The sequence below is a fragment of the Thermobia domestica genome, chromosome 1 (assembly GCF_964235325.1).
Source record: "Thermobia domestica chromosome 1, izTheDome1.hap1.1, whole genome shotgun sequence".
Lineage (NCBI taxonomy): Eukaryota > Metazoa > Arthropoda > Insecta > Zygentoma > Lepismatidae > Thermobia > Thermobia domestica.
The window spans coordinates 390192676-390219735 of NC_137454.1; the positions used below are offsets into that span (position 1 = coordinate 390192676).

Below are 27060 nucleotides of genomic sequence, written 5' to 3' on the forward strand. Positions count from 1 at the left end.
ATTTTTCAACTCGATGTCGGTTCATTATTGAGCAAAAAATTAGAAACTCCAATTTTCTGTACTCCAAAACTGTTTCAAACGTTTCGTTCGACCTTTTTCCACAACAGCCAAAATTTTTGTAGCTCTATAGTATTTGCGTTATAAACGTTTTTTCTAAATTTGTAGCCCGTAAGCACGTTTATTAGTGTGTTATTAATTAGATTCTCTTTTCAAAAGTTATAAAAGGATTGAAGTATTCTTTTCGGACACACCACAATTTCCTGTTCAGGTACGTTATGAGCGCTAATACATAGGACCTCTGGAAAGTTTGTTTCATGCTGAAGAGAATGAAATATAAACCATAACTTTCTAAGGAATACCCATTTAACTGCAGTCTACGATTTTCGTTATACTAACATGTTAACAGGGTTCAGGGACTTACTCCATTGTAAATGGCACCTAACTTTTTGTGCATGAACATATCTTTGTTATGTTGATCGAGAGGACTAGGTTTGATTCTGAAGTCCGGGTGACACACTCGTGTCCGTTCCTTGTGAGTTAATGTCGAAATCGCTGTAAAATATTAGATTTTAACGATATGAGAATGACATTTGGAAGTCATGGACGTTTGGGAGATACAGTAGTGTAAGTGTGTATGTGTACAGTATGTGCAAAGTTTTGTATTCGTAGCTTGAACAATATTTAAGCTATGGAGCCTCGAAATTTTCTTACTTTTTCCGCGTGATTTTCTGGCAATTGTTTCATCACCGGTATCTTTGTGCAATGAGATAACAATGAAAGACAAACTTTGTTTTTCAAACTTGATACTTTGAGAAACTTATGCTAGTGGTTTTGTTATTCAAATATTCATGTGTTCACTCTAATCAGTTTGAGAAGTAGCATTAATTTTATAATAACATAATGCCTGTAAGAGTTACACTGAAAATATATTTTGTATTTCTTTTTTAATACATAATTCATTTTTTCCTGAATTTCCCTGGAGTTCAATTCCTTGGAAGGACAAGGAACCTTCAATTGTCAAGGTATCCCACTTAAACTTCAATCGCTCCCCTATCGCCTCCAATGTAATACTGCTATATTTCTTTTAAATAAAGTTTTCAAAATATGGCAGAAATACTGGATTCTTTTTACATCTACTATCTCAATCAGGGGCGGATTCAAGTCTCCTTCGGAGGTGGTTAGAGTATGGCGGTGAAAGATTATCAGTTTCTCTCACCGGATTTTTGCAGCACATCCGCAAACGACCTCAATGTAAAAGAATTTTGTTACTCAAGACACTGCTTAGACAGTCAATCGGAGATTAAAAAGCCCAACTTGATCTTCGAATCAGAATTTCGAAGATGTCTTATCTCAAAATTACACAATAGAACTTGCTTTAAACAACGAAAACGCAGTTACCAAAGTATACCTTAGATTCATATAGTTGAACTTCGAGGTTTGTTAATGGAAGAAGTAAGAATTCCTTACACTCTAATGCTACGAAGTTCGTAGTGTTTCTTTGTACAACACTGAGGTTTATTCGCAAGTTATTGCCAAATTAATATGGAGGGTGTATGTATTTTTTTTGAACTCCCTTAAAGTGTTCTGGAAATAACTTCTATAAATTTTGAAGCCACTGGCGTCTATACCATGTAAAATTTGGGGAGGGGAATCAACGAAAGTGATTAAAATGGCACTAAATAGCCGAACCTGTGAATAATATTCAATTCTATTTCTTGAATTGAATACTACACTTGACCGGGTCAGGTGTATACCCACACAGCAAGGAATATTTCCTCAACCAAAAAATAAAATATTTTCCTTGGTTTCCAAAAGGTTTTCCTTCTCTGGAGATTTTCATGCTGGTTTTCCAAATGTATTCCGAATATTTCCCGAAATGTTTATAAACCATTTGAGAAATTACCGAGAGTACATTTTGAGAATGCTTACCGGAAAGTAAATCCAGGAAAATATCCACAAAATATATTAGAAATATTGTTTTGGATGTAATTTAATGTTTTCACTGTTGAGAAGGGAAACATTTTCGAAATGATACTAAAAATATTTTCTGTATATGATAGGAAAGAAACAATGAAACGAAATATATTCCATATATTAAAAGAAAAAGGGTTTTCTAAAGCATTAGTTGCAATATTTTCTATTTTTACGAGAAAACATATTAATATATATTTTTAAAATCGTTTAGAATATTTTAAAAACAAATTCTTTCGTAATATAAGAAATATTATTCACAAATGTCTTAGAAAGGGTTTACTTAATTTTAACAAAAGTATTTTGGTAATCTTCTCCTATAAATTAAATAACATATTTTCGTGTGATATTTTAGTATTATTTCCAGAATATTTTATCAAATTTTGAATATAAAACTTTAAAACAGGTAAAAGAAAATATATTAAAGGTGAATAGAAAATATTTTCCGATGTGTTTTGGAAAATATATTGTTTTTAGTGAACATTTTCTAATATATTATATAAACATTTCTACATCGTTTTTCAGAATATACTCTTCTGTTACTGGAGAAAATATATTCCTTGTTATATCTGAGAAGTATGCCAAATATTTACCGAAAATATTTTTTTTTAGAAAATGTTTCGAAAACACTTTATGAAGTACAGGAAGTATATTTTTTAGAACGTTAGAAGGAAAATAATGTAATGAAAATTTTCGCAAATTGTACTAGAAATATTGTGTTGAATGTAATAAAATACTTTTTTGTGTTGAGATTGAAAATGTTTTCGTAGTAATACTAAAAATGTTTTACATACGTGATATAGAAAACAGAATAGGAAATGTATTCCATATATTTTACAAATGTTTCCCAATGTATTATTTGCTATCTTTTCCATTGTAACGAGAAAACGTATGAAATATAATTTTTAAAATGTTTCGAATATTTTAAAAACAAATTCGTTCGTAATATAAGAAATATTTTCCAGAAATATTTTTTGAACGCCTATTAATTTTGTTTGGAAATGTATTTGTTACCTTCTTCTGTAAGTTAAATGAAATATTTTCACACAATATTTTAGAATTATTTTTAGAATATTTTATCTAGTGTTTAATTTTAAAAAAATAAAACCGATATTAAAAATGAATGGAAGCTGTTTACCATCGTGTTTATGAAATATAGTTTTGCTTTTAGCTAATAATATTTTCTGATATATCAAAGAAATTTTTTCACATTATTTTCACAATATATGCTTCAGTTACAATAAAAGTGCATATTTTTTGTTATACCCAAAATAAATTTTACCGGAAATGTTTCTGAAACATTTTTCTAATATAAATTGTATGTCCTTAGCTAATATGTTGGAGATTTTTTAATATATATATATATATATATATATATATATATATATATATATATATATATTAGTGCACTGCACGGGTCGGACTTGGGCGGTCCAGTTCTGCTGTTTCCTTAGCTCAGGCCGGTGCTTCAGGTAGGGCCGGGCTCGGGTCGATTATTTGTAGCTCTTTACTAATTATTAGCTTTAGTTAAATGATTATTGCAATAAAACCAACGTGGAGTGAAAGGTATTAAATACAATTCAATGTTTACAGTTAGTGTTGCTTAGCGGCTCCAGTTTGCTGTATAGAGAATTAATTGTTTAACCTAGTGGCCGGCACGGGCCGGGCTTGGGCGAGTTGGCTCCACTATTAATTTAGGCCTGGTCGGGCTTGCGACAAAATCTTCGAAAATTTTTCGGGCCTGGGGTGGGCTGGGCCGGGCGTAGCTACATTCGACCCGGAGTAGGCTTGGGCCGAAAAATTCAGCTCTTGCAGGTCTCTGTATATATATAGGAAGTGGCTGATCCACACCCAAAGAGAGGAAAGAGACAAGAAACTATCGAGATGTGTATGGTATTTCGTATACGACGTAATCAGTAATGAAATTTGTTATACGATACAGATAAACTTTAGGCATGATTTCAGTGGAAAATTTATAATTGTACGCCATTGTTTATAATTAAATACACACTGAAAACATAGTTCTTACCTTTTACTATTTTCAGTCCACTAACTTACCAGCAGACGAACGATATACAATCTCTTTAGCCAATAAGAAAACATGTTACATTACGTTTATGGCGTAACCCTATTGACGTCATCTTTATTGATGTACGAATTCCTATTGGCCAGGAGTGGAGAATATTTAACCTAATACTCACACTAATGTTACACTAGGTGTGGATGCAGCCGCTACCGTTGTAGAAATGGCTTCCACAAATCACAGAGCACTAGTCAACACGTGAAGATAAAGCGAAATTGCTATATGATGAAATACCCTCCGCTGCCTTCTTTATCTGCTACGGACAGTTGGAAGTATATCGGGTGTTCTAAAAATGGCATCCGCAGACCACAAAGCACTAGTCTACACGTGAAGATATAGCGAAATTGCTATATGATGATATACCCTCCGCTGCCTCCTTCACCCGCTACGTAGAATTGAAGATTTACCTGTGGTAACATTTTAGATTAACTTTGACACTTTAGCAGTTAGTCTACGAATTCTTCACATAGTTACATCGATTATTACCAGATGGAGTTATAGCTAACAGACGCAGAGTAAATGGAAATTATAAGATATAAATATTTCAGAACGGTCATGTTGAGGTTATGTGGAGATTATATTGAACATGTTGATTATCTGATCATATGTTTCAAGTTTCTTCATTGGCTAATCCTTTCTCGATTGCAGAATATGTTATCGTTGCTAATATATTTCTTTAGTCTGATAGACGTTGATACTAACGCGATCTCTCAGAATCGGTAGTGCTATATCATGATCTAAGAAATCGCAACTTACACAACTTGCGCAGGGGATTGATACAAAACCAAGTCTCGTATTACTAATTAGTTTAAATTGAAGAAAAAGTGCAGTTGAAGATCGCATTTCTTTTTATCATTTCTAGATTAGTATTACGAGATTAGTACTTTTGTAAAACAGGAGCAAGAAAATGGCAATCATCAGGAATATTTCGATGCAGAATCAGGTTTTTGTAAATCAGTAGACATCCTGAAAGTAATTGTACAAGACTGGATACGGATTCCAACTGGGGGTTATAGGAGGGCATTTCCCAGATAATTCTGGAAATTGTCCCTCTTAAAAATCCAATTTTAGGTATTTTTGAATGAATAGACTTTTTCGGTTTTCCCCCACAATGGACAATAAGTATTCTTGAATAACAGTATGGTGGTATAACTAGGGATATTTGAAGATTCTAACCCCAGACCTTAGTTTTCCCTACGCTATTATCAAACCTGTGGTATCTGATATAAGAAAAATGGAAAATTGTAGTTTAATTTTTATTTAAAGGAATCGCCACTTCATCGAGAAAAAAAATACAGAGTGATTTTTCATTATCACGATCACAATTCCGGATTTTTCCATCTGTGCTTAAATCTCAGCCTAAATTTTATCCCTTTTATCCACCCTATGAAAATGTCGGGCCTTCTATCATTTGGGGTGTTCGCAGAACACAAGGGATGCAAGTACAATTATCAAAGCTGTAAGGAAAAAAATGTCTAAGTTTGTATATACAGAATAATGAGCACTGGTTTCTACAATACAATAGCTATTTGCAATACCTGAACATGAATCTTTCAAGCACTGGAAAGAGCTTCATGGAAAAATCCTAAGTATAAAAATCACCAAAATATTCAAAAACGGATTTGAATATACTGTAGGGATGAGTTCGAGCGAGTTTCGTTTGAAACTCCACTCGATTTGAAATATATATCAAGTTCGACTAAAAAATTTCATGCAGTCGACTCGAATTTGGATCGAGTTTCTAGTCGAGTCGTGCCAAAATGAGCTAAATCCTGTGTGTAGTTTCAATCATTCTCTTAATGTATCCTACATAGACAATATAATTATCATTGTATTGTGAGAGATGAAAAATCACTCTCTGTATTTTTTTCTGGATGAAGTGGCGATTCCTTTAAATAAAAATTAAACTATAATTTTCCATTTTTCTTATATCAGATACCACAGGTTTGATAATAGCGTAGGGAAAACTAAGGTCTGGGGTTAGAATCTTCAAATATCCCTAGTTATACCACCATACTGTTATTCAAGAATACTTATTATTATTATTATTATCATTGTAACCGTGCGTAACCATGAAAGATAAGCAGTTTCTATTCAGATACTAAAGGCTAGATCACTGCCGATCTCCGTCGTCGAGAAGTCTTCAGGAGGCATGGACATCATTCACAAGGTTCTGAGTATGAGTTCCGGAGGAGCAAATATTCGGGCTCGAGGCAAAAATTGTTAAAAGTTATAGAGCGCCAGCTAAACATGTTCAAAAGAGCTCGGTCCGGTTGTGGGGTAGTCAACGATCCGAGCAGCTCGGCTCACATCTTATTCACTGCCGAGTCGAGCCGAAAAATGAGCTGAGCTAACAGCTCACCCAACCAAGCCAGCTCGAGCAAATAGCTCACCCGAGCCGAACCAAACTGAGCTTATGGCTCACTCCTACCAAGTCAGTTTGAGTCATCGGTTTAGTTAAGCCGAGTAGAACCGAGCCGATGGGCTCGTTCCAAAAGGAGACTATGGTTCGCCTCATCCGAGTCTGTAGCTTATCCCAACTGGACCTGCTCGAGCAATCAGCTTAGTTGAGACAAGCCGGTAGCTTATCCCAACCGAAGCTACTCGAACCGTCGGCTCAATTGAGGCAAATCGATGGCTCATCCTAACAGAGCCGGATCGAACTGTTCGCTATGTTGAACTGAATGAGCCGGTCGACATCATCACCCTCATTGGACTTCTGCTTGTGCTAAAAAATTCGACCGAGGAAATCTCAGCCTTGACGGTAAGAACTACGGGATATACTTATATTGGTGGTCACGACATTTAAGGATGTTTCTTTATTAAAAAAAATCTATTGTCTCGTTATCGAGACGAGACAAGATGCGAGTAGTTTCCCCAGTCGTGAGCAAGACTGAAAGTATTCCACATTACTGCTTACATTTCTGGTGGTTTTCGCTTTCCTATCTAATCAGGAACGAATAAAACGAGGTGAACGAGCGAGCCATTTACCAAACTCGACTCGGCTCGAAACTCGACCTCAAAAAGCAGTGACTCGGCTCGGAACTTCACTCAAGAAAATTACATTTGACCCGACTCGAAATTCGAGTCGAGTTTAGCTCGACGCGTGTCCATTCCTAATTCATTGTGCACTGAGAATTTAGTTTCTTTTTTTCTTAATACCTCTTTTATTTTATCCTTTTCTATTTATATGTTTTTGTGGTGTGCTGAGAACCCCACAAAAATTCTTAGGGGGTTCTCGAGCACCGGAACACTTCCTAAGTCGGCGCTTCTGTTTCGTTCACTAATATAATTTTTCGTTCATGTTATCTGATTTCAAAATTATGTACTCTTTTACAATATTCAGGAACTTTTTCATCTATAATAAACCGTTAGCATCAGATTGCTTGTTGTCCATCCTACGTATAGAAGAATATAACATTTGCACATACCATTTGTTTTCAGTTTAGTAGGCTATTCCACGAGGTTAAGAGATACCGTGACCTGGATGATAGTGAACGAAATGTGAATTAAGAAAGTGGAAAGAAACTGGAGAACCTATGTATAGGGTGCTTCTTCACAATAAAATTCACCTCGCGTGCGCTGCTATTAAACCAAGGGATCTGACTCACCAAATATATAACAAAAGGAACTTTGGGAGTGGGATGATAAAAAATGAATTAAAAATAAATTTAATCTAGTCTATATAAAACAGTCGAACGATCATAGCTTTGATACATGTTCATTTGCACACGTTAGATAATAAGGCATTAATTGAAGGGTTCGGTGGAAGAAGGGCCAATTTCACTCCATGAAACATGAGTTTTGTGACTGAAGTGTAATTTAGCGTCGCCTAGTCTTACTCATCGGATTAAATGCATCGTGGGATATTCAATAGTGATCTGTGTACTCCTATAAACTAAAATATCTACGTTCAGTGGCGTATTTACAATTTTGATTCGGGGGACTTCGGTAACTTTATTCCTCAAAATGTGAAAATTTTGCGAGATGTTTCCTTTACTTTAACATAGTAAGTAAAATTTCGGGGGCTTAAGCTACGATTCTCCTCCCTTAAATACGCCACTGCATACATTACTTAGGTTTCTTCTACATTAAAACTGCATGTCTATCGAAATCACAAATTTGTGGGATAGGCCCCTCTTCCTTTGACCCCTTCAATTATTATTGAACCTATAAAATATACATTATAACAAATATCCTGCTGTATAGAATTTAGTTGGATTATAGTCAGGATACGGTTATTTTAGCCGGTATATCCAACTTTCCAGATTACAGCTAAATAGTAGTATGGGCCCCACGTGATCCAACTTGGGACTTTGTCCCCGACATTTGTGACATCATAAGTCAGAGGTCAATGACCTTGGCCCGGGGTCAATGACCTAGGAGTACTTAGGACCACCCCTCTAGATTTTCCCACCATCTAAATTTTGGCAGGGGTACATATGACCACCCTCTTATATTTTGAAATTGCCAAATCTAAAAATTGGGTGTGGTAGCGTAGAACCATAGTATGTACCTCTATTAGTATTGGGGGCTATCTCGTTCCCTTTTATGGGTAAAAAATTGCGAGAAAGTCAAATTTCGGAGGGTTTTGACCTAATTTATCCCCTTTCATGAGGTGTTATTACTTTATATGGTTATATGGGAGTGTACAGGGTTCCATTTCCTTTTATAAGACATGGGTATATTAATGCACCCCTTTAAATTTTTGGGAGGGGTACCTTGGCCCACTCCTTAAATTTTGGAAATTGCCCAATTTAAACATTTGGTATAATAGTATAGGACCCTAATAGAGATCACTATAAATTAGGGTGGTTCACCTCGTTCCCTTTCATGGGTAAAATATTGCCAAAATATAAAAATAAGCAATACGTTGTATCACGTGCTTAGTTGTTGGCCCAATTTATCCCCTTTGATGAGGTTCCATTACTTTATGTGGTTATATGGTCATGTATAGGGGTCAATTTCTTATCATAAGACATGGGTACATTGATGCTCCCTTTATAAATTTGGGACGGGTATCTTGGCTCATCCACTCAATTTTAGAAATTGTTCAATATAAGCATTTGGTATCATAGTACAGGACCTCAATATGTATCACTATAAATTTGGATGGTTCATCTCGTTCCCTTTCATGGGTAAAGAACTGCCAAAAATCAAATTTCTGAGGTTATTGACTCAATTTATTCCCTTTGATAAGGATTTAGCACGTTATATGGGTGTGTACAGAGATTCATTACCTTTATATGTTTATGTTCCCTTTTAAATTTGGGAATTATCAAATAACAAAATTCGGTAAACGTTTTCTAGGACCCATTGTAAATGTTGGTGTCCCTCTTATTGCCAAATATTCAAAATTTTAAAGGTTATTGACCTATTTTATCTTTTTTGATAGGGCTTTATTATTGAATGACTGCAGGATTTATTAGTTTTTCATAAAACACAGGTGTATTTGTGTACCAATCTTAAAATTTGGGAGGGGTGCATTTCTTCTTGTTAAATTAATAATTGGTAATTGTTCTTAGAATTGGGTAGTATCTCGTTCTCTGGGTAAATCATTGTCAAATATGAGTATGGTTACGTGATCTGTTATTGACCTATGATGGGATTAGGAGTCCAAGACATTGGTACATTTAAACTTTGTAGGATAATTTAAGAATTGTCAAAATGAAATTACGTCATTCGTTTTGATTATTTCCGCGTATGGGCCAAATATAAACGTAAGCAACACGATGTACCATGTGATTGACCTTGATGAGGTAGTGTACAGGGATTCATTTCCTTTTCAAAATTCGTGGAATTTATCAAATAACACGTTTTTAGACAACGGTTGTTTCTGCTAAGGTAAACAATTGACCTAATTGAGACCAAACTGCAACATGTAATTATATGATTAATTCTAAGATTTAGGTATATCCAGAGAGGTACGCAGGACCATTGTTTAAATTTGGGAATTGTGATAAAAAAAATTTAGTATGAGGCACGAATTTTGTAACAATACTTTGAACTTAAGTCACACCTCATAGTCTAAGATCATAGGTAGTGGTTGATTTTACCTTGAGTTTTCAGAAATCTGATAGGTAACCTTATTGAATCTTATGACTCATAGATGAAAGGCAATACATACTACAACACTTTGAAATTTAATCACAAGTGGACGTAATTTGATTCGTTAATCACTAGCAAAGTTATTGTTGATGCAATTTGATTGCTTGATCACTATCTTTCATGGAATCTGATTGGCTGATGATTTTCAAATCTTTGCTGCATTCAGTTTTAAATTTTGTTTAACATTTACTGATTACTGTTTTAAAATTTTGGTTTGAACACTTTCGTTCAACATTTTGAATTCACTGGTAAATATGATCAAAACCGTTTATTTGTTAATCGAATAGTTTTAAAACCGGATAATGTTTGACAATTAACCATGAAATTTTTGGTTTGAAAATGTTTTCGTTTGAAACTTTTTATTTGAATTTTTTTTTTCAAATTTTTGTTTGAATTTTTTGTTTCAAAATTTTACCAAGATTCTACCAGTGCGAGAATGTCAGAATGTAGGTCTACCAAGTGTACGGTATGAGTTGGTTTGTTTTAAAATTTAAAAATAAGGTAGCAGTAGTTATAACTAACAAATTCTTGTGTAAAAAATATTAATTACGAATTTGTAATAGCATAACTAAATAATTCACGGATTGTACTGACACGTAACAAGAAACACCAGCGAATAGTGACACAAAGTTCACGATCTGTTGATTCAAACTGAATCAGTTCAGCAGCAATGATTGCAGTTCTGAAACTTTAAAAAGAATGAAGAAAAATGAACTCCCTGGAAGTTCAACTGTTTGGCATAAAGTTCGAGTACTTAAAAGCGAAGGAGAATCAATGTGCGAATTGTATTTATTTCCTAAGAGAGGATGAATTTACGCCCAGTCATCACATAATATATTTATGCCATCACAAACCACCTCTTCGCTTGGTGTACGCGTGATCCTACTGCTTTATAACATATGGTTGTACTGTGTTTGACGGACAAACACACCTATATATTACGACACGTGTACAATACATCAATAAGTGGTTGGTCTGCTGCGATATTTTCCCAATTAAAACTGACACCGGAAGTGGTAGTAGAATTGAGTTGATTTCGAGTTCAAAGTAGTTTTCACCAACGAGGTTATATGAGATGGGACCTATTAATGAAAGTGAAATATGAACCATATGAGCTCCCGCCGGGAATCGAACCCGGGTCTGACACGCCAAAGGCGCGTACGGTAACTGCTTAGCCATGAATGTGCTCAAGTGGTAATAGATTACTACCTCTTTGGTTGTAGTAGTGAGATTAGAATGAAGACTGTATATGTATATACTCTTGGGACGTTTCACTGATTTTAGAAAATAACTTCTTGCTATCTATGACTGCTTTTACTATATAGTGATAAGGAGCTCCTTCGTGGCTAAGCGGTTAGCGTACGCACCTTTGGCGTGGGAGACCCGGGTTCGATTCCCGGCGGGAGTTCATGTGATTCGGATTCCACGTTAATCAATAGGTCCCATCTCATATAGCCCCGCTGCTCAAAGGACATTAAACTGAAAATGAACCCAACTCTACAGTGATGACGGTTAAAACCGGAAGTGAACAATTTTAAGTGCCAAAGAAAACAGTTTTTTTTCTATCTATTACTAGTTTAGTTCTCTAGCGAACGTTAATTCCTAAAGTGGGTTATATCCAGTGGTGCTATTCTGACCACAACCGGTTCTCTCTCTCTCTCTCTGAAAACACACACACACACACACACACACACACACATATATATATATATATATATATATATATATATATAGTTGATGGATAGGTATACCACAAATGACTAGTGGCGACTAGAGTATCCTAATATAAGATGGTGTGTTGAAATTATGTTGCGCTGTGAATATCTTCTAAACGTGTTGTAAAAGATGGAGTGTTTTAAGAAGTATTGGAAAGACCTTCATTTAGCAATTAATCAACAACTGTTGATATTTAAAAAAAATATATAAATAATGGCGTTTCAAATGTATATAATTGTGAATATCTCACATGATTCCAGTTCTCATTCCTGATATCTGAGCGTCATTCTTGATACCTCATTTGTGTGCGTGTGTTTTTATGTCTCGGTATAACAAACGGTTCTGCGAACTGAAAATATTTTGCAAGCTGTTCTTTCGAACCGGCTGAACAGCACCACTGTTTATATCTGAAACCGCAGGTTTGAATACGGTCAAGATAGATATTTTTTATTCTTAGAATGCTACATCAATTTTTAAATAAAAACTTTATCGCTGTCTCTTATCAGGTTTGGCCTATGTGGATCAATACTAAAACCGAAAATTGTAATGGACTTTTATTGCTTCCGGCTTTAGTACAGAATAAAGAAGATAGATGAAATGTACTCTTGGGGTGTTTAATCGATAGCAGAAAACCATCTCTCCATACGCATGTTACCGTGTTTGCTCTATAGCGATCAATAAAACTCGGAAATTGTCCATTTTACTACCAGTTTGATTATTGTCTAGGTAATCGAACTTAATTCCCAAGTTTTGACTCACTACTTACTGAATAAACTTTGTGATCTGTCATGTAAGCGTTAAGATGTTTTGTCTTGCGGACTGACGGAATGTGTACATGTATAACGGAGTTTTGATACACCAATCTCCTTAAAAAAAAAGGTCCCTAATATTAATACTTTTGCATATAAAATAAAAATTGTTTCCTGTTTCTATTCTCCTGAAGATTCTGAATCATTCTAGTGGGGGAAACGTTAACTGTGCCGGGGATGAAAAGTTTCATCTTCGAGCAGACATTTCAGTCACGCCCAAATCCATTCCCCCGTCAATAAGAATGCTGGGAAGAATAAATACTTCAAACCATTTTAGTACCATCTATGTAACTTCAAAGAAAGAGAACTTGTCCAGATTATTCAATTCCTTCTTTCTTCCCCAAAACACATTCCAAATCGAATTATTGGGGTGGACAGTCCCCCCAGTTCCAAGATTGGAGGGGCATGTCCCCTCATCGTCCGCGATTTGCGCCAGTGTATTGTAGAACTACCTTTGAATTGTATTGATACAGATAGAACTCCTTAAAATCATCTTTGTTCTTTCACGATTTTCTTTGGGCTAAAATGCTTGAGTGTTTTGTTTACTTAAACAAAGTTTTCTGCATTTAGCAAGGTACTATTTTGCGCTGAAACTAACATTACATTAAATAATGAAAAAGGACCTGAATACTTCAATCAGCAAACAAGAAGGTGTGTTGGGAAGGCTTAACTAGGCTATACTCTTTCCTTCTTATGACTTCCTCTCCTACAACTTCAAGCGTATTGTTGCCAAACTCACAATTATAAGGGACTTAAAAAAATTCAGACGTGCTGTTATGTATAAGGAAGCATGCATCGGGTACGATAAGGTTAGTTAACATAACGTTACCACTATATAGTTTACATCACTCGTTGCCTAATGCGTAATGCATACTGTATATCACACAGGACAAAATAGTCCAAAAGTCAGTTAAAGCACCCACAAGGTGAATTTATTGTTTCAAATAGAACTAGTTGAGCACTAATAGGTACTTTTAGTATTCTGCTCCATAGTAATTGATTCTTATTATGAGTCCCATATTATTATAATGAGTTTCAGAGAGTTTTTGTCCTTTAGATGTTTAAATACGAAGCCACAAAAGATATAAATGTATACACCCTTAGTTAGTAAGTACGTCATTGAAATAAATCAATGTATGTTGAAAAATCAAAACGATATTACATGTTGAATGTAATACAGAACTGAAACTGCTTACACGTCGAATAATGTACGATTAAGATGTACGGTAGGCTGTACGATTTGTACAGCCTAAATTGCAATTTTCTCGAAATTTAAAAAATATGTTTGCTTAATTTTTGCATTAGTACTTTATATCGCATATACATACTTAATGGTAATATTATTTCTTTCTAAAGATTTACGACTTCACGAAGTTAGGCTACCAACCGATGATACACTGTCATTAACAAGACCTACAATATAGGTCTCTTATATTTATATCTAGGAAAATATGAAGAGAGTATAACCTCAATTATAACTAATAGTCCTAATAAGGTAGAAAAATCTTAATACATTTAAGTATTCTATATTGTCTTCCTTTTTTATGTATGATTGAATAGTGTGGGACGTAACCTTTGTTTCTTTTTATAGTCTTTTAGGGTAAGCATGATAACTTTGTTTGATTAAATAGACGTATTGCCAACCTTGTATATTTTATGTGTATTTAAATCACATTACCGCTGTTTTTTAGAGACATATCTTACGGCGCTTATCGCGACTAAAACTTCCAATTCAAGTCATGGTTATTCCACAGAACCAATAATGTTCTTCTTTTCAACTATTAATTAGTTCAAACGTCTATTAGATGCATCTTGTTAACTCAGGTTAGTTAGTTAGCTTATCTTCCATAACACAAGAAAGTTGTTATATGTTTAGAAACATATCTTAAATCATCAATTATTAAACAAATTACGGACACTAGAAGAATACCAATTAAGTCAAACCTTAGTGTCAAGTGCTTTTGGCCACTTGGTAAAACACCCGTACCATTTGTAAAAATTGAGTAAAAATAACACATAATGGAAAGTAATGTCTCAAATTAGCCTATTTAAAAATTAACCTGCTAAAAAGCCAAGAAGATGGTAGTTTCATCCTAACATCCTGAATTTGTCCTACTGTTTGCCAAGAAATGTTTTCATAAATGTAAAAGGATGGCTCAATATCTATAATTACTGTAATGCTCATAAAAAGAATAGGTTGTAGCTTTCTACGATTACCCAATAGAAGTAAATTAACTATTCAAGATCATTTCCAGGCAATATATAATCGAGAAAAGAAACCCTACGATCCTGTTAAGTATCTCACCCTATACAAGAAGTATAGAGAAGATTAACCTTTTTCTCATAAGTAAAACCATTATAGTACCGTTACCGACTGAAAGTTAGGATAGGATCACGTACATGTCCTGGAAAGACGATTTGTCTTAATTTTTCCTTCTTGTTTTTAACAACCTCGACGACTAATCTGTTACATAAAATTAGTTTTTGTGTCCTAATGTTGGACTCACTGCTCGAATATATCCGCCTCAGGCTCTTTCATATGTGCGTGGTGAGAGAGAGAGAGAGTATGAGATGGTGCTAGTTGAACCTACAATTAGCTAAATCACCGGCAAGTGTTGTTGGTTTCAAACTTGGCTTTTTCTTTTCCTCAAATCACAGAGCCGGGCTAACACTAAGAAAAGCTAATTGACGCTACCCATTGTGACATAAGCCAGAATAAAAACAGTTTTTTTAATATGGAAAAGAAAAAAAAGAACGCAAACGTTAATATTTCTCCCGCGGCGTACTTGAGCAAACCAACAGAAAGCTAGAAGACTCTTGATCACCACGGCGCCTGCGCGGCAATCTTCTCTGCTCTCTCTGACCACTTACCAAAGTGACCTGTGAGGAGAAACGCAGAAGTTGAAGGCCACGCGTAGGACAGTACGTGCTATATAAGAAGGAGCACGATCTTGAATTCTGTTGCCGCTGTCACTTCGAAACCTAACGTCGAAAAGATCAGAAAATATAGGCAATCACTCTGCCACCTCAGAAGTACATTTTACATATACTAATTTTTAAGTTAAGGCTTAGGAGTTAGTGACAGAACTTGGATTTGCAGGGTTTAGTCGTAGAGTTGACCGTACCGATGATTAGAAAGAAGCAAGCACTACCCCGTAAACAATTGTCATGCCTTACAGTAGTATGAACTACTTCTTCGTCTCGGTTTCACTTTTCCTAACTTAGAGTCTGCCGAAAGAGGCTTTTCAAGTAAGTCACACATTTTGTTGTAGAAGCTCATAGCATACAGTTAGTTTAGTTGGGGTTGGTTCCATATGAAGTTAGGACTTATCACTTGTATTTCACACCATGTAAGCCTCTTGAAATTTCCATGTAATTTTCCTTTTTCTTCATTGTAATAAAATTACTTGCTAGAAGTTTTCAATTTGCCTTAAGTTATAAAAACTTGGTTCCATAAATACCTGGTACGTATCTTGGTGTATGCCATCATCTGAGATTCATGGTCCCTAAAAGAGACTTGCTTTCTTATATTTCCGAACTAGCAGTCAGAAAATGAAGTCTGACGTCCTAGGCTTAAATGCAAGTTTCCGATTTCTAAACTTGGTTGCTAGGTGGAAGAGATGGACAAGCTGTCACTTAAACGTGAGAGGTATAGGAGAGGTTTTACTAGAAAATTCTGTTCTAAGCGAAATAGTATGTGGAGACCCATAAATTGGCTTCATACTGTGTGGGTTCTATCACATTTTGAAGTAAGGCACAGGAAATCACGCAGACACATCAACACACACTCACGTTTACAAGAAAACACACGCATACACAATGTACATAAAAGACTCGAGCGGGGTTACGCCGTGTTCCTACGGACAATTACCCTCTGTACAAGCGTTACATAGCTCACACACATACATATATATACACCTCGAGTGAGACTTGCCACGGTGATCTTACGCCGGGAGCTAAAGAAAACACTCTATGAAAGCAGAATACATTTTTAATTTCACTGCATTGAAAAGGGGCATGAATCAGGTAGTGATTTTCTGGATACGATACTGCCCTGTATTATCGAACTTTTCACATTTTTTACATGTCACATTGTTTCTGTTTTTATCAATTGCAAACTATTGAAGTATTATATTTAAAAAAAATAACATTATAATAATGGAATGGGACTATAAAAACATCGGAAACGGCTTGTATCATTACCAGTTCATCATGTTAAATCCGTTGAATTAATTTCTTAGTTTTTAACAAATATGCATGTTTTCGAGCAATATTGCTTTGCTTCGGATATTAAGAGAAGAGTTTCCACTCTTCCTATGTTCCCACCCGAAATCTTACAGGAATTGATATGTTGTTGGATAAAACCATATACACGTTTGAGATCAAGAAATAAGTAAACAGTTTATTGTGTGATCAGAAGCTATCTAGAAACAGAATTTCGATCATTAACTTTTAACCGATTTCCTAATGATATTTATCCAGGGAAAGTAAATTCTACATATAAGGTATATATACAGTAGATAATTATATATATATATATATATATATATATATATATATATATATATATATATATATATATATATGATTACAGATGTTTACTCAAATTTACTTACTTATACAGTCCGTTCTGTTACGTTCGATTTGAACTCTACATTCACACTGTGGGGTCCCCGGCAACCCCAGTGCATATAAAATGCGTTTTGCGCCAGCGCCGTTGTGAGAGAGAAACACAACACTTCGTCTAGCTTCAGTTTGGAGCATGCTGTTGACACTGCAAGTTGCATTGTTGTATTGGTGCGGAAAGTTTTGTTATTTTGAGTGCTTGAGTCATATATGACCCCACGGTGTGATTAATGAAACATAGTTTGTTTTTAATAGCCATATAACAAATCATTTGATTGTGGGCGATTTTTTTTTACGAATGGCGGCATGAATGAAGTTTTCTAAGCAGGAAGATATTGTACGCATTTCAGAAGAATCAGATGGTGATCTGTCCGATACTGATGAACTCTTAAGTGGAAATGAGAATAATGAGGAGCAGGATGATCAATCGGAGGATGAATTTGAAGCTGATGTTGATAACGATGATGTTGCCGTCTTGTTACAACGTAAAGTCATTTATGGGAAGAGTGGCAGTAAGTGGTACACTAAACCCTTCCACCAAAAATCACTAAAACGTTGAAAAAAAAAAAAAAAAAAAACCATTACTACTCATCTCCCAGGGTCCAAGAAGGAAGCGAAACAAAGTACCGATGCAAATGACATTTGGCTACTGGTTTTTTCAGATGACATTTTGAACACAATTTGATTTTTATCAATGAAGAAATAGAAAGACAAAAGTGTGTCTTCAAATCAGATCAGAGTTATCTATCCCCCACTGATAAAATTGAATTGTGTGCCTTATTTGGTTAGCTTTATCTAGGCGGTGTTCTAAAAATTTCTCACCTGACAGTAAGTGATATGTGGTCTGAAGCGTTTGGTCCACCTGCATTTTAGGAGCACTATGTCAAGAAATAGATTTGAATTTCTCATAAACTGCTTGCGCTAGGGACCAAAGAAATCTGTAGACAAATTCGCTGCCATCTGTGAAGTGTGGGATATCTTTGTGCGTCACTGCTCTGAATATTATACTCCTTCAGAATATGTCACGATAGATAAACAATTATTGGGGTTCAGGGGTAGATGCCCTTTCAAAATGTACATTCCCAGCAAGCCCGATAAATATGGGATAAAATTTATTATGATGTGTGACGCCAAAACATCGTATATGTTTGCAGCAAAACCATATGTTGGAAAGATAGAAGAGATTCAGAGCTTGCAATTCCACCTGAATATGTGTTGAATCTCACACAATCCATCCATCACACAAACAGAAATATAACTAGGGACAAATGGTTTAGTTCCTGTGAGGTAGCTGACAAACTCTTGGAAAAAGGACTCACCATGGTTGGCACTATGAGGAAGAACAAATCAGAACTTCCACCATGTGTAATTGAAACAAAACGGAAACCAGTTTATTCCTACAGTTTCTTTTTCAGGAAACCAAATCCGCTGTCTCCTTTGTACCAAGAAAAAGCAGGTGCGTAGTTCTGATATCATCTATGCATAATCAAGCTGATTCTAGACAATGAGACGCAGAAACCAGAAATAATCTTATTCTACAACCAAACTAAAGGAGGCGTGGATCAATTTGATCAATACTGTCATTCAAAAACAGTTGCCAGGAAGACACGTAGGTGGCCACTCAGAGTTTTTTTATGGTATGTTAGATGCAGCAGCACTAAATAACTTCGTTATCTTCAGGTGCAATTCGGGATTTAGTTCAATACTGAAGAAGCGTTCTGATTTCTTGAAGGCTCTTGCATTGGAACTCTGTGAAGAACACATGAAAAGGAGAGCAAATAACGAAAGGTTGACAAAACAGCTAAGGAACAACATTCGTCATGTTCTTCGCATCGAAGAGGAACCGGTACAAAGTGTGACACCAGTTGGACGACCAGGTAGATGTGCTTTCTATAGCCGGAAGAAAGACAGAAAAGGAGTAGCAGTGCGTTACTTGTGTAAGAGAAGTGTGTGTGCTGAACACCGACACAACATTTGCAAGAATTGCAAAATGTAAAGAATGGTAAATAATGAAAACTGCTTCATTTATGTCCATGTAAAACAATGAAAATATCAAACAATTGAAACCCAATGAAAACATTTAATATTGTTATAATGTAGAACTCGTGTATTTTAGACTAATTGGATAATCGGTAAAGAAACGGATTATGTCAACATATATAAAATGTGATACGTGAAATGTATAAATTATATAATCTAATAAACCTAACCTTACTTAACCTAATTAATACATATAGATATAATCTAACATAAATATACATACATACATAACCTACCTAAACATATATAATCTAACAAACCACACATTATCTACCCTAAGTTAACCTAACCTCATATTATCTAATCTTACATACTATAACCGTTTCTAGTCTAATAAAACGACTCTCCAGACTTGGGTCGTGTATGACTTCACGGTGTGATACGTCGTAATAAAAGCACGGTGTGGATGTAGGGTTAAGTATCTCTTGTGACATATCACTTTCAATTAAATTTCTTGCCAATATTGACACGGATTTTGTATGTCTGTGTGAACACGTCACTTCCTAACACCTTCCACTACGATTTATTTTGTAATTTCTAATAATTGAGGTATATGTTGTAAATGTGTATTATAGATGGTTTATATAACTTTCTAAACATCAATATAGTAACCCTACGTGATGTTATAATACTTCAAATCTCATGGCGAATGTAGCTCGTCATAGTGCGACTTCGCACCGCGAGGCCATGCGTGTGAGTTCTTTCACTATGCATCAACATATGTGCTGCCATATGATTTCTTAAAAAAAAAAAAAAAAAAAAAAAAACGATTTCACTCCTTTGTAACTTGCGAGCTTTTCGCCTGTATGCATTAACATATACGATTTCCCAGGAATTCCTTTCAATATTCCTGGCACCCATCAGGTGTTAGCTATTGTGAATATGTCTCTTGCAAAAATGATTTCTTAATAAATAGCTTGTGACACTGCTTGCATCTATGAGGTTTTTCACCTGTATGTAACAACATTTGGCTTGCTAAACTTTGACGTAGAGTAAATTCCTTACCACATTCTTGGCACGTACATTTCTTTCCTGTATGTATTAACATGTGTCTTGCCAAAAATCTACGTTGAGTAAATCGCTTACCACACTCGTGGCACATTTCGTTTTTTTCGCCTGTATGTACCAACATGTGTGTTGCCAAATTTCCGCGTTGAGTAAATCCCTTACTACAAACTTGGCATGTGTACGGTTTTTCACCAGTATGTATTAACATGTGTTTTTTTAAATTTGAACTTTGTGTAAATCCCTTACCACACTCTTGACACGTGTACGATTTCTCACCTGTATGTATTGAGAAGTGTGTTACGAAATGTCCACGTTTGCTAAATCCCCTACCACACTCTTGGCACTTATATGGTTTCTTACCTGTATGTATTAAAATATGTGTTGCCAAGTTTGAACGTCGATTAAATCTCCTACCACACTCTTGGCATGTGTACGGTTTCTCACCAGTATGTATTAACATGTGTGTTGATAAATTTGAATTGAAAGCAAATCCCTTACCACACACTTGGCAAGTATGGCGTTTCTTACCTGCATGTATTAACGGGTGTGTTGCCGAACTTGAACTACGAGTAATCCCTGTTTCATACTTTTGGCACGTGTGGAGTCTTACGCCTCTATGACTTACTTTTTCTGTTGCTAAATTTGAATGTTCAGTAAATTCCAGTCCAGACCCTGGGCACGTATAAGACTTTTCCAATCTCGTGTAAACTTCCTTGTTCGTATGAGATTCCTCTCCTGCATGAGAAATATTTTCCTTTCTTGTAGTAATCGTACTTGCGCTTCTGCAAAATTCAATAAACACCAAATAAAAATAAATAATGTAAAAATCCAGAAAAATCAAAGGTTAGTATATAAAGTACACCACTAACTGGAAGATACTTCTTTTGTATTATAATTCTTTTCCATCTAAAATATGAGGTGTTTCCAGGCACTCCTACATTATATTTCGTAATAAACTGAAATCTCATACTATACAACTATTACATAATATAGCATAGAAGTATGGAATTTACAAAAAATCGAGGGTTTTCTGTAGCAGTATTATTCTCAAAAGAATGCATTGTGTTTCATTCTGAATATGGCTTTAAAATTTAAATATTAGAAATCACGTCTAACTCAAGTACGTACCAAGGTACATTCATGTTCAGAATGAGTGTCGCATATCTATAACTGTCTTCTTCTAAGAATATAATTTGATAATAATTTTGCAGAGAACCTTTAATACTGATACTGTGTGTATAATCGAGAAATGTATATTTGTGGAAATTTCATAGGAAAAGAATTATAAATACGAAAATTAGAATCAGTAAAACAAAATGTTGCTAAATGGACAAAAAGTTTATTTTCGTTTTATTGTTCTTATTTACTGCTCCTTTGAGATGAAATTTGCCACATACATGTCTTTGCCCATTATACACATACTAATATTGCAAGAAATACCGGAAAAATTCGTTATCAAATTATATTCCTAAAATAATATGTTTATGGACATGCGACAATAATTTTGGACATGAGTGTACATATGTTATAGTATGGAATGAATATTTTTTATAGGCGGAAATGGACGCAGAATGTGAACTAATATATTTATAAATTATATTGTTAATTTAATTTAAGAGACAGAAACTTTAGTAAATTCGAGAACTTATTGCAATTACAACTACCAGAAACTGGTACTATAATTACAAGGATACAAAGGAAGACTGTAACACACCGTTTCCCAACCTTTTTCAACTTGCGGCACACTACGGGTGTAACATGAATTCTCGCGGCACACTCATAGATTGTATTATTATTATTATTTATAACTATACAATATTGTGTTTTTTTCTGTGATTACTGATTTCCTTCACACAAAGAAGAAAGCTTGATCACTGTTTTTCCCTCGTGGTAAATGATTGTGCTTATTTTTCATTCTAATTTAAAAATTTTAAAAAAACAATTGCAATGAAACATAGGACTCAGGTTTTTAAAAATACACTTTCTTTTTTTTCTTTTCTTCGGAAACTGTATCTAACGTTTCACAACGAAGGAAGATCACTAAATAGCTAACAAACAAACAAATCTCATGTACTTTTAAGACACAAACGTAGGTAATTTGCATGCATGTTTGCTTTGTCGAAAGGATTGAATGATATTTTAAAATTTCACGTTATGAAATAGTCTGCGACAACAAAGAAGGCATAATGGTCATAACAATGATAACCAATACTTTCTTTAACAGAAATATATAGAAAAGTAACACAGTATGAAACTTATAATTTATTAACATGCTTAATATACGTTGTAATTTTTAAATAATCTATGAAGGTTAGAATTGTTCAATAATATTAGTAATGTAACAATTTTTCAATAATATCTAACAAATTGATGCACGAAGCAAAATTCATGTGCGACGGATAGTCGATAAACACACCTTCATATCGTGTCCCGGAGTTAACAGTTGTGACCTGTTCTTACACTTGGTTGTGTTCATTGCAGAAAATCATGCTTCACTTAAGCAGGATGTTGAAAAGGGAATGAGAACTTTCACAGCCTTTATAGAAATGGCTGGATATTTTCTCCGGAGAGAAATCCAAAATGATGCCATGTCTTCCTGTGAGTGCAGGAGCTTCAAACCTAGGTCATTCCTCACATCAAACAATTCACTTTCTTCCTGGACATTTAATTCTGCTTACTGTAGGACAGAACGCGCAAAGGGTTTCCTCACACAGTAATGTAAGTACAAAAATATATTACAACTGCAGTAATTTTTTTTTCATTGTAGAGGTTCAAAGTAATCTGAAATACAAATATACATTTTTTCCTATGTCTTCAAATTTAGGTGCCACAGACTTAATAATTTTGTTTCGATTTCCTCACGTCACACCAGCAGCCCATTCGCGGCACACCAGTGTGCCGCGGCACACCGGTTGGGAAACGCTGCTATAACAACTTGTAAAATTTTTGCATAAAATACGTCATTTGAAACAGTGTAATATAACTGCTGGTCTTTTTGATATCGTCCGATTGCTTTGATATATTTAATTTTACTATCCTCTGACTGTTCTGATATATTAAATTTTATACCCAATACGATCTTTTCTTCCATTGATATATATATACGTGGTTAAATGTGATACATATCTAGGCCCTTTCTCGAAATAAAACCTTTTGACAAACTGCGAGTTCTAATTGCCTGTAACTTTTCACCTATTTATAAGAAGTGGGATTATGATTAAAAATTCGGCGCTAGGATAATCAGGATATGCGGTGCCTCGTTCGTCTCCTTTGTATTATTAGTGTTACAGGCATTTCGAATTTCATAGGTTTTCAAGCTCTAACGTCCTTATCTTGCAACACAGAAAAACAATTCTACATCGATTCTACATTCCGGTTAGCACGTAAAATTTAAATTTGTAATATCCACATGTGATGACATTGGACGAAAACAAAATCCACACTTGGTTTGCAAAATTTTTATCGCAGGGTATGTCAAATAACGTCTCCCGGGGATTATTTGCATCGCGAGAAACTTGAGTGTTTATTTTTTAGTACTTTAAAAGTTAAAAGAGCGTGTGAGAATAGAGCAACCGAAAAGTATTAAAAGCATAAAAAGCAGAATAGCGATTTACACTTATTGTTGGTACTTTAATCATGGTTGTGGTTGTCTACGTGTCCAGAAGAAACTAATTTTAGAAGCATAATAAAGCATAATTTAGAAAATAAAGAACAAAGCATAATTTAAAATATATAGCACAATTGTTGAAAAATTTCGTTTAACTGCAAGTTTAACATACTGCATTAATATTTTTTAAAACCAATATTTACAACAGAAAATCATTGAGAACATAACAATACAACATTGTGAGCTAGTGGTCTACTATGCCACGCTTAATTGCATGTATGGAGAGCATGCCCGCGACCGTTCGGTCTATTTAATGGACGGGTTCCGCAAGAATGTAATGCACCCCGCCCGTAGTTGCACAATATACGCTATTATTGCTCGTGCACGAAGTGCACTGTCAAGATTTGTCCCTTAACCCTGACACCTAAGTGTGTAACCCCCATTCTCTGAGGGAGTGGGATACGCCCACTGCGCGGCCGGATCTAAGTCCTGAGTGCCTACCAGTTTACCTACTGGTTGAGGCAGACTGCTAGCGAGTCAGTCCTACCATGCTCTGCAGGCATGGCGCCCGAGCGTTATAAGGCGAGCTCACCTCTCGCCCGTGTTCACCGTTACCCAGATTCCTGGGATTGGCCCCCACAAGCTACCGTATCCCACGGTATAACCACAGCCCGGCAGAGTCCAACCCAATTCCGGGGCCCCAGGCAATGCCCGTGGGGGCTTGTTCAATCCCGGCCCTGCCTACCTCTATCGTTCAACTGGCAACCGCCTTGTCGTGTAGAGGTACCACGCACATGTCGAGATACTCCCATATCTCATCCCGGACCCAATGGTACGTGTTGAGTCACCATTTGAGTTTGGTGCCGGCCCATATCCCACAGTGTTTCCTCCCTTTGGCAGAATCAGAACCGTTACCCAGATTCCTGGGATTGGCCCCTTCCCCATGTCCGTTTGGTCCCACTGCAGTCAGGAGTCCAACAGTCTCCCGGTAGGGTCGTCCGAACCATACGGGACTACCTCTTCTTACGAGAGAGGTGAACCGTACATTACCAGACCCAATGGCTTATGTAGACTGTCTACCTTTAAAGACAATGGCCATTTGGGAGCGGCGGCTCCCCTGGTAGGGTCGTGGCTTCTACACCCAGCTCACACTACTGGGACGAAGGAGGGACCCACTTCCTCTGCGCTCCTGAGGTACGAGTATGCGTTAGGATACCAAGTATCCCATCCCGGACCCAAGAGAACGCATTACACTCTATTTGAGGGCAGTACCTACATCCTCCCGGTAGGGCGTTGGATCCGCCCACCCAGGGCACACCAATTACCCACTCTTTTTGGCGTGTTGGGCTACCACGCAGCCTTATCTCCCGGACCCAAGGGCACGGCTTACTTGCCCATTTCGGGTGATACCCAAGGGCTCACCCCCGCCGGTAGGTACGGCAGCCGAAACTACCTACCCCAAAACAATGCAACAATGAAAAGTTTAGTTTTATTCCTGTAAACTTTATTTCGGTGTAATACTTTGAAGTGGAGAGAAAAGTAAAAGAACACTTTCCGCCAACAATTAATGGTATACAAGAACTCCGTGCTGTATTATGTGTACCTCTTGAACTTGAGCACTTCCTGTACTTTTTGTGGCATCTTTTGCTTTCCCTTTCTGTATATACACACCTCTAAGGTGCACACACTGATAAGAAAAACTGACTCGAGCAGATATCTCTTTACAGTGCATTAAGTAGAAAGTTCATTAAATATGAAAGAAATTGGTTGCATAAAATATTAATAAACAGATCAATATATTTAGAATATTTAATATATAGTAAATATTATACGTTATACAGGATTAATTTAAAATATGATTGAAATTAACAATTAAGCATAATTTGGGAAAATAACGCATAATTTGAAAAAAATAAAGCATAATGTGGGTTGCTCTAATTATTTGCATCGCGAGAACTTCAGTGTTTATTTTTTATTACTTTAAAAACTAAAAAAGCGAGTGAAGATAAACGGTTCACTCTGTATATTAAAGAAATGAAATAAACGTGTTATACATTACATTATAAAGGGAAGGAAGCTGAATTCTTTGAAATGAATTTTCTATCTTGACCGTGTACCTTCAACTAGGTGTTTATAATGTAACTATCATTTAAAGGGTATCATAAGAACAGAATTAAAAGTGTACGTCAAGATAGAAAATCACGAGTCTCTCTGCTCAGAGAAAGAGAACTTAGTATACATGCTTATCACTTAAAATATACTGTGTCGTGCACTAGTGCTTTGGGAAATACTGTATTCCCAAGAAAAGAGAAAAGATTTGCGTATTACTTCTCAGTACGTAAATTTCACATGCAGAGTCTCTCATTAGCTCAGGAAACGAGCAAATCACTTGAAATTAAATTTTATACTGAAATTGCAACTGGCTCTTACTGGAACGAGGATCCTATGAGTAATAAAACTTATGTAAATTGTAGGCCAAAACTAGGGTATTTGACGACTCGATTATGTCAGGATTGTGAAATTTGCTATATACCATCTTTACTAAAAACCAGTGGCCAAATGATCTACGCTTAAAGGCTGAAAGCAGGCTATTTGTGTAGTTTTCAGTTATATATATCAAATTACCTTCTTGGAGTATGATATAAAATTAATATCTTATATACAGACGTCTATCACGTCATCTAATACAGTTGAGTGCTGACAGTTTTGCCAGCACAGAAGAAACTTAAGGAAAACTAAGTCTTCAATTGGACGTCCTCAAATGTAATTTAGATGGGAACCCATACATGTTAAAGAAACCCATACTTCTACGATTAATCTACCGCAAATAGAAGAAAAGAGCAACTTAGAGGAATTAGCCCAGAAACAAGAAGATAAAAACCAAATTAGTAATTAAAAACTCAGCAAAAAAAAAAAGACAAGTGAACGATTACACAGTGAAACGAATACGTTCTCGGCTAGTGAATTACAAGACGTGAAAAGAAAAACGCATGAAGCTAGGAAATTTTATCAACATACAAAAAAAAAGTTTAAGACAAAGCAAATTTTACAAATATAGAGGGTTAAAACAAAATATGAAAATAAAATACAAT

General features: G+C 35.6%; 1 protein-coding gene across 1 annotated transcript in view; it reads right to left on the bottom strand.

Annotated features, from left to right (window-relative positions):
• Nucleotides 1–20095: 20095 nt before the first annotated feature.
• The window catches only part of LOC145665179 (uncharacterized), a 49281-nt gene continuing 42316 nt past the window's right edge, over nt 20096–27060 (bottom strand). Inside the window, exon 3 of the mRNA XM_081732467.1 lies at nt 20096–21143. Coding sequence (XP_081588593.1) covers nt 20225–21143 — 919 coding nt within the window. The 3' untranslated portion in view covers nt 20096–20224. The remainder of the gene's footprint in view (nt 21144–27060) is intronic.